At 41.0% G+C, this 19,001-nt stretch overlaps 1 protein-coding gene across 2 annotated transcripts in view; it reads left to right on the top strand.

The window, feature by feature from the left end:
* The window catches only part of ASZ1 (ankyrin repeat, SAM and basic leucine zipper domain containing 1), a 71,140-nt gene extending 52,362 nt beyond the window's left edge, over window positions 1-18,778 (top strand). For both annotated transcript variants that reach the window (XM_029072770.2, XM_029072771.2), the window contains 6 exons: window positions 1,722-1,797; window positions 2,225-2,281; window positions 5,293-5,405; window positions 14,709-14,814; window positions 16,040-16,153; window positions 18,309-18,778. In XM_029072770.2, the coding sequence (XP_028928603.1) occupies window positions 1,722-1,797; window positions 2,225-2,281; window positions 5,293-5,405; window positions 14,709-14,814; window positions 16,040-16,153; window positions 18,309-18,461 (619 nt within the window). In that variant the 3' untranslated portion in view covers window positions 18,462-18,778. The remainder of the gene's footprint in view (window positions 1-1,721; window positions 1,798-2,224; window positions 2,282-5,292; window positions 5,406-14,708; window positions 14,815-16,039; window positions 16,154-18,308) is intronic.
* Window positions 18,779-19,001: the final 223 nt, after the last annotated feature.

Below are 19,001 nucleotides of genomic sequence, written 5' to 3'. Positions count from 1 at the left end.
TTTCTCTTGGCTTTGCACTCTTTATTCATCCCTCCTTCAGTTCCACAGCACTTAAATCCCGTATCCATAATTTAATTTATATTATTACCTGTTCCCCCTCTAGTCTGCAAGCTCTCTGTGGGCAGGGAATGTGATTACCAACTCTGTTATTTTGTACTTTCTCAAATGCTTAGTACAGTGCTCAGCTCTCAGGAAGTGCAATAAATAAGATTGATTGATGGATTGAAATCTCAGAATTTTTGCTGCTTAAAGCATGTCCACAATGGTGCTAGATTCACTTCAATTCATGAAACCACTGCTTATGGTACCACACAGGCAGGCCTCACAGCCTTTTATGATGAACAACACTTTTGTTGCTAAATTGACATCGTTTCATTTTGCAACAGGTGGATTTTGACCTTACAATACTAGTCCTCGTCATGGTACTACCTCCATCTACTGCCTACAATCTATTAATCAGTCAGTGATACTTACTGAGAGCTTGCTCTATGCAAAGCACTGTACTAAGCACTTGGGAAAGTATGATACAACAGAGTTGGTCATGATATGAAGCAAATACAAAAGAGTTGATAGACACGTTCTCAGCCCATAATGGGCTTACATTCTAGTGAGGGAGACAGGCATTAATGCTTAGAGTCCAGTCCTTCCTGGACTCCAAATCATTTCCCCATTACCCCCATGCTTCCCTTGCACCCTGTCCCCTTATTCCTCCAAATCTGCCTCCCCTCCCCGTCATACCCCCAACCTCCCATATCCAGTGTAGATTGTTTTGTTTTTACTGTACAGTACCTACCTGTTATATGGCTCAATCAGTCCCTTCCTCGGCTACAGCCCTGCATCCTTCCTAAATCTCCCCCGACTAGGACCATGACAGCCACAGCAGCTAGGCCAGACTAGCCAACTCTGGAGGAGGGGGGCGGGAAAAGGGCCAGAGTGGGTGAGACTGAACAGTTTTGATAAAAAAAAAAGTTTGTTTCAATTTACATTCCCACATATGATGCAAGTTTCAGGAACCAAATGTGCTTTCAAACAGAAAGGTCTTACATATGTATACACACGCGCATACACACAAACCACCACCCCACCCCACCTTCAGACACACTCCCTCCTGCGTCCGTATAATGAAGTTGTTTTGAAATACAATATTCCCTTTACTCTTAGTCCTGGTTTTCCTTGTCTCATCTCTTTAATGTTATGGATTTGTACACGTTCAAACAAATATTTTCTGCACGCCGGATACGAGAACTTTACAGAGAGCTTGTTCAAATGAGCAACATGGTTGTTCAGTAAACAAGGATTCTGCCTAAATGTGAAACGCGTCATGTTGCTTCAAATAGGTAAAGTTTTAAAAATTGAGAATTAAGGTATCTGTCTGCTCACCAGAGAATTCCCCTAAGCCCTTGGTGTCTACGTGAAATTTGAGAATGGGTTTAACATGTCACCAGATGTACGCATTGCAGGTGATTTCCTCTCCTGTTGCATTCAGGGCTAGTAGACCCATTTTGTAACTGTGACTGGACTTACAGTTCTCAACAGTCTCAAACCCTCAGCACTTTTCCCTCTTTTCCCTCCCCAGTTCCTGAATAAATGAGATTGCCCAGAGTAAAGCAAAGATGGGTTGGCTGACAGAATAGCATATATCCCTCCTTGTTCTACTCAGCACTTAACTCATGTGTCTTTTTGTTGTATCCTAACACTATCATTGATGTCATTGTACATAGTTCATATTCCGCTTTTGGCGATCTGGAGATATTTTTGCACGGTCTTCAGCTTGAACACTTGACAGAGTTACTAAAGGTAAGATCTCATGGAGTGACATTTGAAAATATATTTTAGAGTAAATGGACTTCTTCTAAAGATAGGATAGTTTATAGTCCAAATTTTGCTAGTTTTAACACCTTTACAGCAGTTAAAATTTTTTTGATTAGAACACACAAAGTTTTATTCACAATTTCCAACTGCTTAGGTATACAGCCTAAGGTTTGAACAGGAAAAAATGAGTAGAGTTAGAGAGTTTTATTGTTTAGTTACATTCTGGTTTGTGTATGTAGATATAGATTAAAATATTAGGATATAGTTTAGAATATAATTTTCCTCATTTTGTGTTTAGTAGGTATATTTGTGAGCTCTTGTAAGTCATTTGTAGAGGTGTATAGACACATTAAACTGATTTTTTTTCCTTTAACCAATGACTCTATAAAAATGACTTTTTTCCTTTTTTCAGGAAAGGGATATAACTTTAAGACAGCTTTTGACTTTGAGAAAAGATGACTTTACAAAGGTTAGTGACTCTTTTGAAAACTACAATTTTTGATTTGCTCGATTTGAATTGGTGCTTCGATTTTTCCAATTTAAGAATGTTTGAATAGGGTTTGCTCATGTTGTCATGATAGATCAATATGCCCAAACTCTTACAGGCCCAAAGTAGCAGTCTCAAAAGGTTGGAATTATGCTATCATGCTTATTATATTTTTGGAAACCAAAGAAGGATCTCAATTAGCAGTGGTGCTGGTCTGAGACAGAACTGAGAGAGAGTGTGGGCTAGTGGAAAGAGCACAGGAATGGAGTCAGGAGACCTGTGTTCTTATCCCAGCTCCTCCATTTGCCTGCTGGGTGACCTTGGGCAAGTCATTTAACTTCCCTGGGCCTGACTTTCCGTATCTGGAAAATAGGAGTGAAATAACTGTTGACCCTCTGCTTTAAACTTGGAGTACTGTGTAGGATGGGGACTTGGTGAGATTTTGTCCTCTATCTACCCCCTGCTTAGCACATTGTAAGTGCTTAATACATACCACAACTGTTATTCTAAAATGGGAAATTTCTAAAACTCTGTGTATACCTGTGTGTCTTCTCTGGGCTTAGTGTATGTTCCTAATAAGGTGGGATTTGAATGTGTGATTGGATGGGGATTTGAGGAACTTTTTCATAGATATTGATTATGTTGTCACTTAAAGGTTTTAATAAACAATTGTCAAAAAAGTATAAAGGATAAAGCCATGAAGGACATAGGGAATTTTAAAGAGAAGATAAAGCCAAAGCCTCCCATTAGCAGGTCAGTGTGAGGAGTAGAAGTGAAGAGGAAAAGTCGAAACCTGTGTTAGTTTTGTATGTCACTCAATAAATCAGTTGAATGTGTCTGCCAATTCTGTAATATTGTACTCTTCCAAGTGCTTAGTACAGTGCTCTGCACGTGATAGGTGCTCTATAAATACGATTGATTGCTTGAGGGCTTATTGTGTACAGGGCACTGTACTAAGTGCTTGGGAGAGTACAACGTAATAATAATAATGGTGTTTGTTAAGTGCTTACTATGTGCCAAGCACTGTTTTAAAAGCTGGGGTAGATAGAAGGTAATCAGGAGACCTGTGTGGCTCGTAGCCTTTATCCTCATTTTACAGATGAGGTAACCGAGGCACAGAGAAGTTAAGTGACTTGCCCAAAGTCACAAAGCTGATAAATGGCAAAGCCGGGATTGGAACCCATGACCTCTGACTCCCAAGCCTGTGCTCTTTCCACTAAGCCACGTTGCTTCCCTAATATAACAGACATATTCCCTGCCCAAAATGCACTGACAGTCTACAGGGGAAACAGAAATTAATATATAAATTACAGATGTGTACATAAGTGCTGGAGAGATAGGGTTGGGGGTGGGAAATAAAGGGAACAAGTCAGGGAAGCGCAGAAGAGAGTGGAAAAAGAGGAATTGAGGGCTTAGTCAGGGAAGGCCTCTTGGAGGAGATGTGCCTTCAGTTAGGTTTTGAAGGTGGGGCGAGTAATCATCTTTTGGATATGGAAAGGGAGAACATTCCAGGCCCGAAGCAGGAATTGGGTGAGAGGTGAGTAGCTAGATATACGAGATGGGGGTACAGTGAGTAAAAATTAGGATTAGAGGAGTGAAATGTTCAGGCTGAGTTGTAGTAGGAGAGCAGCTAGTACAACCCAGCCCACACACTTCACTCCCCTAATGCTAACCATCTCACCGTGCTTCAGTCTCGTCTATCTCACTGCCAACCCCTCTTCCATATCCTGCCTTTGGCCTGGAATGTCGTCCCTGTTCAAATCTGACAGACAATCACTCTCCCCCCACTTCAAAGCCTGTTGAGAGCATATTTCCTCCAGGAGGCCTTCCCTAACTAAGCCCCCCTTTCCTCTTCTCCCACTCCCTTCTGCGTCACCCTGACTTCCTTCCGTTGGTCATTCCCCCCAGCCCCACAGGACCTAAGTACAATCTGTAATATATTTATTTATATTAGGTCTATCTCCCACCCTCTTGACTTTAAGCTCCTTGTGGGCAGGGAATGTGACTGTTTATTATTGCATCATACTCTTCCAAACACTTAGTACAGTGTTCTGCACACAGTCAGTGCTCAGTAAATACAGTTGAATGAATAAATGAATGAAGGTAGCTGAGAGTTGGTGGAGGATTAGGATGGCGTAGAGGCCTTTGGATTTAACAAGAAGGAGATCATTTGTGACCTTTAAGAGGGTGGTTTCTGTGCAGTGAAGGGGAGGGAAGTCAGATTGGAAGGGGTCAAGGAGAAAATTGGAGGAGGGGAATTTAAGACAGCAGGTGTAGACAACATCAAAAGATTGGAGGTCTCCTTAGAAACAAGGAGGATTTCTTGAATGGAGTCTATGGGAGAGAAGGCAGGCGGGCAGGCTGTGGTGTGGGTAGAGATTCTACAGTGATGAGGTGGTGAGGTGATGAGGTCGAGCACATTGGTGATTGGATGAGATGGGGCGGAGCAGGAGGTCCGTGGAATTGAGGGAGAGGAAGTGGGCGGCGGAAAGGTCGTCAGGAACATCTACCAGGATATTGAAGTCCCTGAGGATTGGTGTAGGGATGGAGAAAGAGAGAAGGAATGTGAGAAAGAGATCAAAATGGCTCAGAAAGTTGGAGTTGGGCCCTGGGAGGCAGTAGATGACTGTGATTTGTACCTGAAGTGGGTAGTTGAAGCGGATGATACGGGCTGCAAAGGAGAGGAAAGATAGGGATGGGGCGAGTGGGATGGTGTGAAAATATAGGGCAGCCAGAGGAAGCGAATTCCTCTCCCCTTTCCCAGTGAGTCCCAGGGGAGTGGGAGAAAATGAGGCTTCTTCAGGGTAGACAGTTGTTCGGGAGTAATGAGGTAAGCCGTTTCCGTTTTGTCCCACTCTGTTCCAAATTATCAAAAAGATTTTATTTTGTTTCACTTTATAAACATTTATTTCATGATTCGAAGGAAGTGCTTTTATTTCTCAGGTGTCATTTTCTCTTATTAAAACTTGGTACTTAAAATTACTCTCATTTAGATTGGGATTACCAATGTCAGAGACCAAAAGAAAATTATGGATGCTGTTGAAGAGCTTCAAGTAGAAGAAATAAAATTTGAAGAGTTGCCTGAGGTGATGAAATTGGAATTCAGGTAAAAGAAATGTAGTGTATTTACAGGATGAAGAGAATCAATCAGTTAGTAGCTATTTTTTATCACCTACTCTGCACATAACACTGTAGTAAGCACTTCTGAAAGTACAATAGGAGAAGACACTATCCCTGCTCACTGTAGGCAGGGAACCTGTCTACCAACTCGGTTGTATTCTACTCTTCCAAGTGCTTACTACAGTGCTCTGCACACAGTAAGTGCTCAATAAATGCCATTGATTGTTTGATGGACCATAAAATCGAGCGGGACAGACAAGCATACAGAAATTTACAAATGGGTGGAAAAAGTGATCAAATTAGATTATCATCATCATCAATAGTATTTATTGAGTGCGTACTGTGTGCAGAGCACTGTATTAAATGCTTGGGAGAGTACAACACAACAGAATTGGTAAAACATACATGTACAAAAGTACAGTGAGAAGTAGGGCCAAACTGCTAAGGTGGTTCAGAAGAGCTGAAGTGATAATACTGGAGTATTTTTTAATTATTTTTTTAATTCAATTTTTAAAATTTATGTTGCCTACTTTATTAGTCCACTTATTATACTGTTGTATTAAACACATGATAATTATTTTTTAAAGTCCTATGGCTACTCTCAAAGAACATTTCATTTTATGAAACCAACATCATCATAGTCAAGGAGATCTCACATGCTCCCGCCCAAAAGCCTTTCTGATTTATTTTCTTCTGGTCTCCAATGAAATGATTTTCCACAGTAGTTGGCTATTTGTCCTCTCATTTCCTCTTCCGCAATGACAATATAAGTAGGGGAAGAAGCAATTCATAGACATACTGTTAATTTGACCTTTCTGGCCCTGTGATTTACTTTTTATCCCCTCTATTACTGTTCAACCAGAAAACCAAATCAAAAAATCCAAGAACATTTGACAGAAGTGGGTAAAAAAGCATGACATCAGTGTTCAGATTAAACCATAGCTCTTCACTGTCAGTTACTGTAGAAATTCATTTCCCTGGTTACCAGAAGGAAATAGATCAGAAAGGCTTTTGAATGCGGGGGATGTGAGATCTCGATTGTGATGGTATTGGTTTCATTAAATGAAATATTCTTTGAGAGTAAGCAGTAGGACTTAGAAAATAATTATGTGCCTAATACAACAGTATAGTAAATGGACTAATAAATATTCAACATGAATTTTTAAAATTGTTTTCAGTTTTTGGAAAGTCTAGTCTTTACAGTCATTCAGATTTCTCTGATTGATTTTTGTTGGGGTGGGATGGGGAATGTGGCTTCAAAAATAAAATGGTCTTTGAGAGAGTAGCAGTAGGAATTGTACGAATAACTAACTTTCCTGCTGGGAGAATGTGGTTTCTTAAACAGTTTCATCATCAAACCTAGTCAAACCAGCCATTTGCTCTTTGCAGTACTTGAAGCTGATGTTCCTTTCATCAGTAGTGCACTTTTCATTCATTCAGTAGTTTTTATTGAGCGCTTACTATGTGCAGAACACTGTACTAAGCGCTTGGAATATACAAATCGGTAACAGATAGAGACAGTCCCTGCCCTATGACGGGCTTTCATGGGGAACTCCTTGAAGGATGTATTCGTTCTCCACAGGAGTCACGTTAGCCATTTGGATCGTGGGAATGCTGTTTTATGACATATACACATCCCCGCTGGACTGTAAACTCCACAGGGGCAGGGATCTTGTCTACTTACTCTGTTGTGTTGTCCCAAGAGCACGGTAAAGTGTTCTGTATGTAGTAAGCACTAAGTAAGTACCATTGGTTGGTTGAGCATGAGCTTTATGTTTTTGACAGTTGTTGAACCATTTTCTTAGATGAGGTTGTTGAGGTTTTAAAAAATTGAACCTAAAACTCGGGAGATGGTATTGATGTCTTCTTGGAAAAAATGGATTAATTGCTCACACTCTGTTCAAATAGAAAACCATTTAAGGACTATCAGTTGAATAAATTAGGAATATAAAACTCCTTTAAATGTCTATGTTAACTTGGTCTGTTAAAAGAAAATCGGGGGAGTTTACAGTTAGTTTACATTTGCACACTGAGGCAACCTCCTTTTACAAATGGGTTGAGTAAGTCAGCAAATCACAAACTGCAAAATGTGTGCAAACCTAGGTGAAGATTTAGTATAAGAATACTTTTATGGCAACATTCCTAATATAAGTTTTGATTGAACACCAAATGTTAAATATGAGACGCCACAGCAGAACGTTAGCCTGAGGTTGGATTGTTTTAAAGTTGTTGTAAATATAAAATTATTTTTATTTTCACGAGAAATAAAATTCTAGTTGAAGATCCCGAGTTACCCCAAATGACAAGTATTCAATTATTAGAAGTGTTGGCTTTTTAAAAATAAAACTGTTAGACATATATATTCCAAGAATTTGACCTTGTTATTAAATCATGGGTTATGTTTACATGCTGTTATGGAAAAGGTTTTACTTCTATTTGTTCAGAGTCATTCTGTGAGGAAGAAAATTAGTCATTAAGTCATACAAAAACTAACACAGTGGGGAAAAAAGTTGAACTGATTGATTATAAGTTCCCAGTGATGTGTCCTGCACAATTTAGCTACTGATTTATTCTAACCTCTCTTTCTTTCTAAATGTTAATTTTTTTAATGTACTTATTAATCAAATTTTCAACCTGTCATAAAGATAGTGTAGTACCCCTGCGGAGCACATTTATTTCTATTATTGACCAAGTACACGACAAACAAAACTGTTTCAAAATTACGGAAAATATTTAAAACCACCACTTCTTTGGGGATGTTTTTAAGAACATTTGGTGGCTTGAGATTTTCCAGCTCTTTCTGCGCTAGATGCTGTCGAGTAAGGTATTCTCTGTATTACTTAACACTCAGGAGGTGTGTTGTTTCTTGCCATTAAGAAATGACTCTATTTCCTAAACTGATGCCTAGACATAGTAAATGGAATCCCGATGGGTGAGTGCAGTCCTGTCTTTTAGAAGACAAGTTTGTGAAGCCCTGTCCTTCCATCGAGATTTTGAAAATACACTCTCAAGATTCCATGCCAGGCTTTCAGTTTAGTCAGGTTTCTGAATGTTCCGAGGGAACTTGAGCAGCAGATTAAAAACTTGAAAAGTTAGATCTAGCAGAATTATTAAAAACTCAATGAAGAAGCATATTTCTAAGTCTTCAATGCAAATAAAGACTTGGAAATACGCTTTTACTTTTAGGAGGACTGTAGCTCTGCACAAAGTCAGTGCTCAAAAACGCAGTGGATGACAGTTATGGTGGGAAAATGTCATTCATTCACTCGTACTTATTGGGCATTTACTCTGTGCAGACCACTGTACTAAGCGTTTGGGAGAGTACAATATAACAATAAGTCCCACCAGCTGTACCAGAAGAAGCTTCTAGTTTTCTAGAGTAGATCTGTGGACCAGCTAGATTAATAAACAGCCAGGCTTGCCCTAACATCATCTCCTAATTATTATGGCTGTTAGTAGCATTTAGTGAGTGCTTACTCTGTGCAGAGCACTGTACTAGACACTTGGAAGAGTGCAGTAGGATTTTAGCAGACATGCTCCCTGCCCTCAAGGCGCTATCAGTTTTATCAACTTCATTTTCAAACTGTGTTTTTTATCAGATTTCAGGACAGATTTGGTTTGGAGGTTTAATAATGTTGGTATTTGTTAAGCGCTTACTATGTGCAGAGCACTGTTCTAAGCGCTGGGGGAGATACAGGGTAATGAGGTTGTCCCACATGAGGCTCACAGTCTTAATCCCCATTTTACAGATGAGGGAACTGAGGCCCAGAGAAGTGAAGTGACTTGCCCCCAGTCACACAGCTGATAAGTGGCAGAGCTGGGTTTCGAACCCATGACCTCTGCCTCCCAAGCCCGGGCTCTTTCCACTGAGCCACGCTGTTTAACATCTCATGATATTAGATTGAATGTTTTGTCAGCTACGGGTAGAAGGAATTTCATTTAAAAAAAACAAAACAAATTAACAATTTTATCCTAAATGTTTTCCTTGCGTGCCGATTGTAAATTTTCATGAACTTTGGGCATTATTACAGGTAAGATCCCGATAGGAAGCTTCATTAAGTAAAATGATGGTGAGGAGCTGTAAAACAGCCCGGCATCTCGCAGACATTATCCTCTCCTTCCCCCCGACACCATAATGGGCCTGCTTTCGTCTGCCTGACCAGAAACTCCTAACGCAGAAGCCCGCGGTCCAAGAATCTAGGGTCTAGGCAGAGCAGACAAGTCAGGACATGTAAAGCCAGTGATGGGCCACATTAACTCCTGCTTGACCTTAGTACATAACTATTCCTGGCTATCACTGGCTATAAACTGGCTATCATGGAATCTCCATGAGAAGACCAGATGGAGGAGAATAATTGCTGAATTTTAAAAGGAATTTTCAGGTGAGTTAGGATATCGTTTTCCTTAACCATGAAGGAATGGTTTGGGTATTCATCACCAGAAACTGCTATTTCATCGCTACTCCTAGTACGGGAAGTTCAGTCTGTTGACATAGCTGGACAAGAGAAGCGTAGTTCAGCAGGTGAACTCTTGAGGCCTGGAGACTTTCCAGGCTGTTTTAAGTAGGTCCTATTATTTGATAAGTAATTGGAATAGAATGTACCTAAAAAACTGAGAATGTTTTAGCTTTTCTCATAAATTCAAATGGAGGAAGCTAATATATTTTCACTCTGTCAACAAATACTATGTTTATGACCCTTCTAGAATTTCAGCTAGATTTCTACATTTAGAACGGCTCAATGGAGAGGGGCCACTTTAACATCTTCATAACATGAAAACTTCAAAAAACAATCTCTCTGCTAAACAGTGGTATGTAAAATGTTGTTCACCATATTTGATCATCACACTGCTCCTGTGTCTGAACACTTGTGAGTAATAGTCCTTTCTAGACACTGTGCTAATGGTAAGACTATTCTTTGGCTTCTTCCTAACCCACATCCTTCCCTTCCCACTATATACCCCCAGCTTCTTATAGACTTTGTGTCACTCTCTTCCTCACAAGCTTTATTTCCTTTCCTCAAAAAGGACACACAGTGCCTGATCTTTACCCACCAGGTTGGTCTGAGTGCCACCGTTTCGAAGACTGCCTTAACTAAGCCATCTTGCCTGAGATTTGGCAAAAGTAATTTCCTTATAGCATTTCTTCAGTTCACTTTTCAGAATCCTCTTGTCATACATCTTTCCCTGTCCCTGAGTTCCCCACCAGCAGTTCTGTCTCGGATTCTTATACACAATATTGTGGACTATTAGTCTTAAAAGAGTTAATGTACTAACCGACATCAGGGAAAATCTCATTCATCCAAATATTTTTGTTAGTAACAAAATAAAATCTCAACAGATTTTACTGCCAGAGCAGCATGCTGACTCACACTGTTCCGATGGACCAAGAAGTAAAATATGAAATTAGGAGACAGCATTTAGGAGACTTGCAGACAAAGCATGGCAAACCAAATCACACTTCTTGGTATATCAAGGTCTGGCCATGACTTCTGACTTCAGCTGTTTCATTAGCTTGGCTTTGTGGAGGGAGCTCAGAAGAGGTCAGAATTGGCCAGATTCTTGAACCACCCCCACCATTTACCTGCTGTTTGATCTTGGGCAAATGTCTGAACCTCAGTTTCCTCATCTGTAAAATAGGGATAAAATACCATTTCTCCCACCCGCTTAGATTTTGAACACTTGTGGAACAGAGACTGGGTCCAGTCTGATTATGTTTTATCCAACCCAATGTTTAGCAAAGTGATCAGCTCATAATAATCATTTAAATAAGTTCCATCATTATTATTTGCCTCACCTTCAAGCCATATGTCATATAAAATAACAAGATTTGACATGCCATGAACCAAAAAAACAAAACTCACTATTGAGCTTTACTGCTAAAAAGCCAAATTTACAGGCAAGATTTTTCCCTGATATTAAATTAATGAAAAATACATTTGGGGGCAAAATTGAAACAGACTTTCCATCTTTTTAATCTTCATCATATAATGTTAATTCACGAGGCAGACCTCTGTTGTCCATTCACTCGCTTCTCCCAGTCCTGACCATCTTCTAGACTGTGAGCCCCTTGTTGGGTAGGGATTGTCTCTATCTGTTGCTGAATTATACTTTCCAAGTGCGTAGTACAATGCTCTGCACACAGTAAGTGCTCAATAAATATGATTGAATGAATAAATTAATGAACAGTCTTCCATCGTGTTCCAAAGTTGATCCTTGAATTGAAACTAGAGAATTCTGCTCTCGCCAGAGTGGTTAGGCCTCGTTGCATGAAATGGGCAGCACTTAAATTCTGAACTATTTTGAACACTCACTTTTTCGACTATCAACCGTCCCAATTTTTTTTCAGCTAAGGGACTGTTTACTCGGCTTCCCTTCCCTACATCTCAGGACTCTACCCTCATCCGAAGCCGGGTCTGTAGGGGAAGGTGGGGAAGCCTGGGACCCTTTCCGATTTGGTCTTGTCTTGCCTCGCAGGTATTCAAAGAATGTTAGAATAGGTTTGGCCTCAATCAAGTTAGATACCTGAAAGATTATTTCGCATTCTAGAATAGTGGTTTTCTATGGCTGCTAATGGGACCCCCAAAATATTTTGATTGCTCCACCTTTTGAAAAGTAGACTAATAATGAAAAAGAAGCCAAGATCCATGTAATAGTCACTCTATTTTAAGATATACTTGCTATTCCTCCTGCAGTGTGTCTGACTTTTTCACTGGCTCTCTCTTGATTTTGTTTTTCTGTTTTTTCTCTGGCACTGTCACTGGCTCTTGATTGGTCTTGCCAGTGGTATATCAGCTCTGCAGCTGCACCTTATGGTGAGCACATTTGAGAAGCACCAGCATTACCATCATCATTATTATCATCATTTCTGAAGAGCATCTTAGCTAAGTTTTTTTGTAGTTATGCTTTGATGATAATAATGGTACTGTTTAAGCACCTACATTATGCTAAGCACTTGGATAGATACAACATAATCATATTGGACATGGTCCCCATTCCACATAGGACTCCCAGTCTAAGAACTAGGGAAGGCAGGTATATCATCCCCCATTTACAGATGAAGAAACTGAGACCTAGAGAGGTTAAATGATTTGCCCAACGTCACACAGCAGGCCAGTGGCAGAGCTGGAACTGGAGCTCAGGACTCCCGGTTTCCAATCTCAGACCCTTTCCAGTAGACCATGCTGCCTCCTATCATCCATAGACTTGGCCCACAGTCATTGCCAGTGGACTCTGGTTATTTTTCCCTACCTTACTATTATTGGTGAGGGAGGTTTTAGCCTTTCTTAATAATCTATCTGGGGTCGGAGAGGGGAGATGGAGAGCATGAATTGGGTTTTTACTTTTGAACTGGTGAAGGGGAAAATCTGAATCAAATCTTAATTAAAACAGGTGTAAATTGAGGACCAGGTTTTGAGAGTTTGACTCTTTTTACCCCAGTAGAGAACCTTTAATAACCTGAAGAACTGAAAATGAGCATGTTGTATTTCATTTCTTGTTTTAAATTAAGAGTAGTCAGTTTTGCACCAGAGCCAAGGGCAGGTGGTAGATTTTAAACAAGCAAAAAAACTGTCCTAAGCTGACTTCTTTTCGGTTATCCCCCTGGGTGTGTGGGGCCCAGGGTAACTGACCTGCTTCAGGGCGCTGCCAGCAGAGAAGGAGAGGGACTGAGGGAAAAATGTAAAGATAAATTTTCCCCTTCAGTCTGGGCCTCTCCCCTTCCTCCCCTGTCACAGTGCTGCCATTTCCTGTTCGCGGTGCTCCAGGTTGGCCCAAGTCCTACATCCTAGTGGTTCGTGCTCCGCCTCCTTGGCCAGAGAGCTGCCAGTCCGAAGGTAGTATAAGCAGCATGGCCTAGTGGCAAGAGCACGGGCTTGGGAGTCCGAGGGTGTGGGTTCTAATCCCAGCTCTGCCACTTTTCTGCTGTGTGACCTTGGGCACATAACTTCTCTGTGCCTCAGTTACCTCATCTGTAAAAATGGGGATTAAAAAGTCTGAGCCCCACTTGGGACAATCTGATTATCCTCTATCTACTCCAGCACTTAGTGCTCAGCACATAGTAAGTGCTTAAGAAATACCATAATTATTATTATTATTATCTGCTGTGTGACCTTGGGCAAGTCACGTAAGTTTTCTGTGCCTCAGTTACCTCATCTGTAAAATGGAGATTAAGACTGGGAGCCCATGTGGGACAGGGATTGCGTCCAACCTTATTACCTCAGCTTAGAACAGTGCTTGACACATAGTAAGTGCTTAACAAATCACTGACAGTCAGTTCAGGTACCAGAGCCCAAGCATGAAACCCTTCCACCCTGAGTGCTGGCGACTCGGAGAATCCTGCTTGCTGGGAGGGGAGGGGACTCGGGCATCTGCCCCCAAATTGCCCCGAGGATGGGACGGCTCTGCCTATGGGGAAGAGTCAACGGAGATCATTGAAATCCATTCATGATACCCAACCATCTGCTATTCCAGAGTTTCAACCTCTTCTCTGGGGATACACTTGCCAGAGTGATGAACTGCCTCCCTTTGTATGCTTTCTGCTAAAGTGCTAATTAATAGCCAAATGAGCGAGTAATGGGTAGTGGTAGAAAGGGGAAAAGAAACAACTGTGGAGGTGGATCTTGGCAGCTTAACTCCTTTAACGTATTTTCCGCAACTAACCCCTCGTCTCCTCACTCTAGTCTCTCTCCCTTCTGCATTATCTAGGTCTTTCTGTCTGTATTCCCTAAGCATGTTATGTATATCCCCTCACCTGCCCAGCACATATATGTAGATATCCTTGTGCTCTTCCATTCCCTTATTTGGAATTTATTTTAATGTTTGTCTCCCCCACTAAACTGTAAGCACCTTGAGGGCAGGAATAGTGGGTACCACCTCTATTGTATTCTACTCTCCTAAGTGCCTCAAACAGTGCTCTGCACACACTGAGTGCTCAGTAAATACCACTGATGACTAATTGATCCATTGGCAAAACTAGATGATCAGCTCCTAAAACACTGAGATGCACCTATCCTTTTGAAAAGATTCCACCTAATTCTGAGGCATTCATGTGATCAAAGCAGAAAAAGAGATTAGGAAGCATTCACTGCTTCTCTGTATTGGGTGAAAAAAAGGGAAACTGGAAGGAGAGGTCCAGTTTGGGTAATGGAAACCATCCCAACTTAAACATATATGGACATGCTGTTCTTTTAAGGTTTCACCAAAAGTGAGTGTTACGGTCAGATTTAAGGTAATTGCCCCTTGTACGGCTTTGCGCAAATAACTGTGTATCTTTTTCTCTTTGTTTTTTCAGCGGTGATGAGTTCCTCAATTTTCTTCTGAAATTAAGCAAACAGTGTGGTCACCTCACAACAGCTGTGCAGGATATAATTAGCCAGTTTCCAGTACATTCTCACAAGGTATTTCATCAGGGAAATTAAGCAAATATAGATCATGGGTAGTAATAATAATAATAATAATAATAATTGTGGTATTTGTTAAGTGCTTCCTCTCTGTCAAACAGTGTACAACTGCTGGGGTAGATACATCACCCGCATGGGGCACACAGCCTAAGTAGGAGGGAAAACAGATATTGAATCCCCATTTTGCAGATGAGGGAACCAAGGCACAGAGAAGTTAAATAAGTATTCAAATTAAGATAATTATGGGAGAAAATAAGTAAACTGATAAAATCACATCTCTTCTACTAATTATGTAATGTATGGCCAGGGAGCTGCTTAATGATTGTATTCTGCTCTACTGTCTTCCAACAGCATGTTGTGTTACAAACTTCTAGAATAAAAAGATCCTTCCGATGATTGTGGGGAGAAGGGGGTCATTGTGTTTAATTGACTACTTACTCTGATAGGAGATTTAATTGTTTAAAGTACAAAGTGATAGAAGACTCAAGCAAAGGTTGAAACAAAGCAATGTATGTCTCATCATGCACAAACAATGTCACTAGGAATTTTGAGGAAATACTAATGGAAATGATTATAGTTTAAGAATAGAAGTGGATAATGACCTTTAAAAACACACAATTATGTTTGTTTCAGCCATTTGTGATTAAATTTTTGATTTTTCCAGAGTTTTCTCTGGTCTATGATCAGAGAAGCAGCGTGGCTCAATGGAAGGAACCCAGGCTTGGGGGTCAGAGATCATGGGTTCTAATTCTGGCTCTGCTGCTTACCAGCTGTGTGACTTTGGGCAAATTACTTCACTTCTCTTTGCCTCACTTCCCTTATCTGTAAAATGGGGGTGAAAACTGTGAGCCCCACGTGGGGCAACCTGATTGCCTTGTATCCCCTCCAGCGCTTAGAACAGTGCTTCGCACATAACGCTTAACAAACACCACCACTATAGTAAGAGAAGTATGCATTTTTCATTTGTATGGATACCTCATGGACGCATCTGATGTAAATGTTTTTGAACATGCATTAAGCAGACGTATTAGTCTGTTGCGATGTAGGTTGATTGCAAATGTCTCTTCATACTGTACGGATTGGGTATTTTTCAATAATTGCATTTAGAGCATAATGTGGTTATTTTACAGAAGGGTTTCTTGTCCCAAATTGAATGCATGTGCAGTTATCAAAGATGGTTTTCCAGTCACTTAAGAAAATGGTTTTCTGTGTCTTCTAACAGATAGTTCTGGAATGGGGCTCGCCTGAATGCTTTACGTCAGTGTGTGAAGATCTGGTACACAATGCTCAAAATCTAGGGGAAGAAGTTGGCAAACTTAAGCACTTGATTCAGAAGGTAGGCATCAGAACACACAGAGGAAAGGTAGATTTGGGCTAAATGTTTCATGTAATCTAGCCCAGCTTGGGAGATAGTTTCAATAACGTTACTTGCTTGAAGAAACCTCCGCTGATCTCTCATGCAGTGTGATGTATCATCCCAGGGCTTAGTACAAGTGCTCTGCACACAGTAAACACTCAATAAATATAATTGAATGAATGAGGAAATTAATTCCCCCCGCCCTGTACCTTCAGGCAGTAGGAAAGCAGTGACATTCTGGAAACATTTGTCCTATGTTTCGGCAACTATTCCACACACACAAACACATACACACAAAACAAAACAAAAAATCGACCACCTGAAGTCCATCGTAGATGGGGATGAAATACAAGAAGGCTCTCAGGAAAGTACAGGTCCCAGAAATCTCTGGAGGAGACTGAGTGGATGGAAATCCTAATCGCGATGTTTGGCTGTGGTGCTCCTCCCTTAGTGACTAGCCCATTCAGGCCTCCACAAGTTAAAAGGAGCCATTTCCAGAGCAGGAGTCAACTGGGTCCCCGGATTCGAGTGAAAGGTGTTTGACGTTTTCCCTACGGGTGGACGGGAGTCATTCTACAACGGTGCATCGCGCTGCTCTGGTGGGTGCGATGGCCCGGCACATACCACGGGGTCCAACTCTGGGGACAAGAAAACCTGCTGAGAATCGTGCAGCCAGTCGGGGAGGTCCCCAAGAGCCCCAGCTGGCCCCTCTTGAACAGGAGGTGGTGGTCACGGTGTGATCTGGGGCATACCGGCTCCAAGAAGGCCTCGAGATCCATGATGAGCCATGGTGCCTTGCGGTTAATATCCGGGGGATGCAAATATTGTCCCAATAGGAATTTTGGTGGGGAGCGGGTGAGGGGGGAAGGTATGAGTTAACACAGATAGTGTACAGAGGTGACAAAGAGAGAGGGTGGGAGAGGTCAAGGCTAGACGCTAACACCACATCACTCACTTTCAAACCAACACAATGACAGGATCTTGTCAGAAAGGGTCATTTTAAGTAATTGGTTAGTAATGGAATGACCGTCCCAGGATTCAGTAAATGGAGCATCAGTGTCAAAAAGGAATCTGTTGCTGAATGAAGCCATGTGGACATTGGCCTCAGGATACAGTATCACCAAGGTTGGCACCGAATCCCCACTTGGTGCCGTAACTTGAAATTAATTTTGCCGGCTTCTCCTTATCAAATATTTACATTGTAGATTCTAAAGGGAGTTATGCCTATTAATGTTGGAAGTATTTACATCATCACTCTAGCCCAGGATGTTTCCAGTAAATATCACTCTGCAAAAGTGCCTGATTATTTTTATCTTTCAAAGATCTTTTATTTTTTGTTTGTTTAATAGAGGTGCTTCAGGGTGGGAGTCATGTGGGGTCAGAGGCAGGGTGTGGATAGGCCAGAACATTCCTTCCAGAGAGGTGTTAAAGCAGCCATTTAAAATTTTAAATGCAATCTGTCTTTGAAATGTTATTTGAAATAAGTTTCAAGTGTCTAGTGAAGCACTTACTTGGAATAATATGAGTCTTGTTAACTGTGGATACATTTAATGTGGCGTGAAGTCTTAGGGAAGATTTTCCTTGTGGGCAGTTTAATTGTTTGCCGTTCGGCGTTAATCGTTGGAAATAGATGGGATGCAGAGTCTACTCTGTGCACTTCCTAGCCCTCCTCATTGGTTGTTTGCCACTGCAAGTTGTGGATATTTATTCCATGACACCCGCACACCCACACCCAAACACACATACACCCTGCCCCCAGTGAGAACTTGTAAAATGTGTATGAAAACATTGCTCTTATAAGAAGCCTTCCCATTTAGGGCTGTCCACGGTGAATGGCTTTATTGTTTTTGAAGACATTTGTGTTCATTTAAATCTTCCATTTCAATCTTGATTGATGTAAGATAGCTCTTGTTGAAGATTGCATACATATGCAAAGCCCAAGTGCTTGGTCGCTGACAACTTCAGCCCAAAGTAAAATGGGAAAGAATGTTATCTTCTTTGGAGGAGATCCTTTTTAAAGTTTCTTTTATGTAAATTGAGTGAAATATTGCGGCTGTGAAATTCTCGTGTCAAAGGGTTATTTCATTTTCATTTTTCTTCATAACCTCTTTCATTTCTTTCCCCTTGCTATTAGTTGCACAATGACCAGAAAAATGACTCCTGTCGTATACCACCCATGGAAAATGTGTCTACCGGAAAGAAGAGATTATGGAAGAGAGCCGCGGTCACTGTGTGTGGATTTGGGCTTCTCTTCATCGTTTGCAAGCTAACTTTCCTGCGAAAGTAATGGCAATACATATTTCAGCAGTGGACGGTATCAATTCCGATTCCGTTCAGTCTCTGGAAGACCCCACGTGAAGGTGATGAAGATGAACCAATCAAGGGACGAGCCTAACTTGAACTAAATGGGGCCCATTTGGGCGAGTGCAGTGCCGTTTAGAAGTGAACACGCATAATTACTGAACCCTGCTTTTATTTTATCCTTATATCCTATATTTATAAATATAATTTTTTCCTGTTACATTATAAAAAGAGGTCGTGCTTTAATCGCTATGTGTTGGACTATTGATCACCTTCAAATAAAGGTCTTAACTTTGCCTTTCATGTTCTAGTACCGTGTTTATTTGAGAAAGCAATAAAGCGTTAAAAATACCTTTCTGGGGAATGTTTAGCTAATTTTGAAAAGTAACGTTAACTGTGGTGCTGCCTTTTATAGACTCTGTTTTAACTTCAATTTTTAGAGAGAAGTAGAAGATGATTCTCACGGTCCCTTTTCACCTCTATGCCTCTGTTAGTTTTAGGGTTTTCTCTTGAATTTCTTCCTGAC

This window comes from Ornithorhynchus anatinus, chromosome 10, assembly GCF_004115215.2.
Source record: "Ornithorhynchus anatinus isolate Pmale09 chromosome 10, mOrnAna1.pri.v4, whole genome shotgun sequence".
NCBI lineage: Eukaryota > Metazoa > Chordata > Mammalia > Monotremata > Ornithorhynchidae > Ornithorhynchus > Ornithorhynchus anatinus.
The sequence above is the reverse complement of the archived record's forward strand: the minus strand, read 5'-3'. Positions and strand labels throughout refer to the sequence as shown.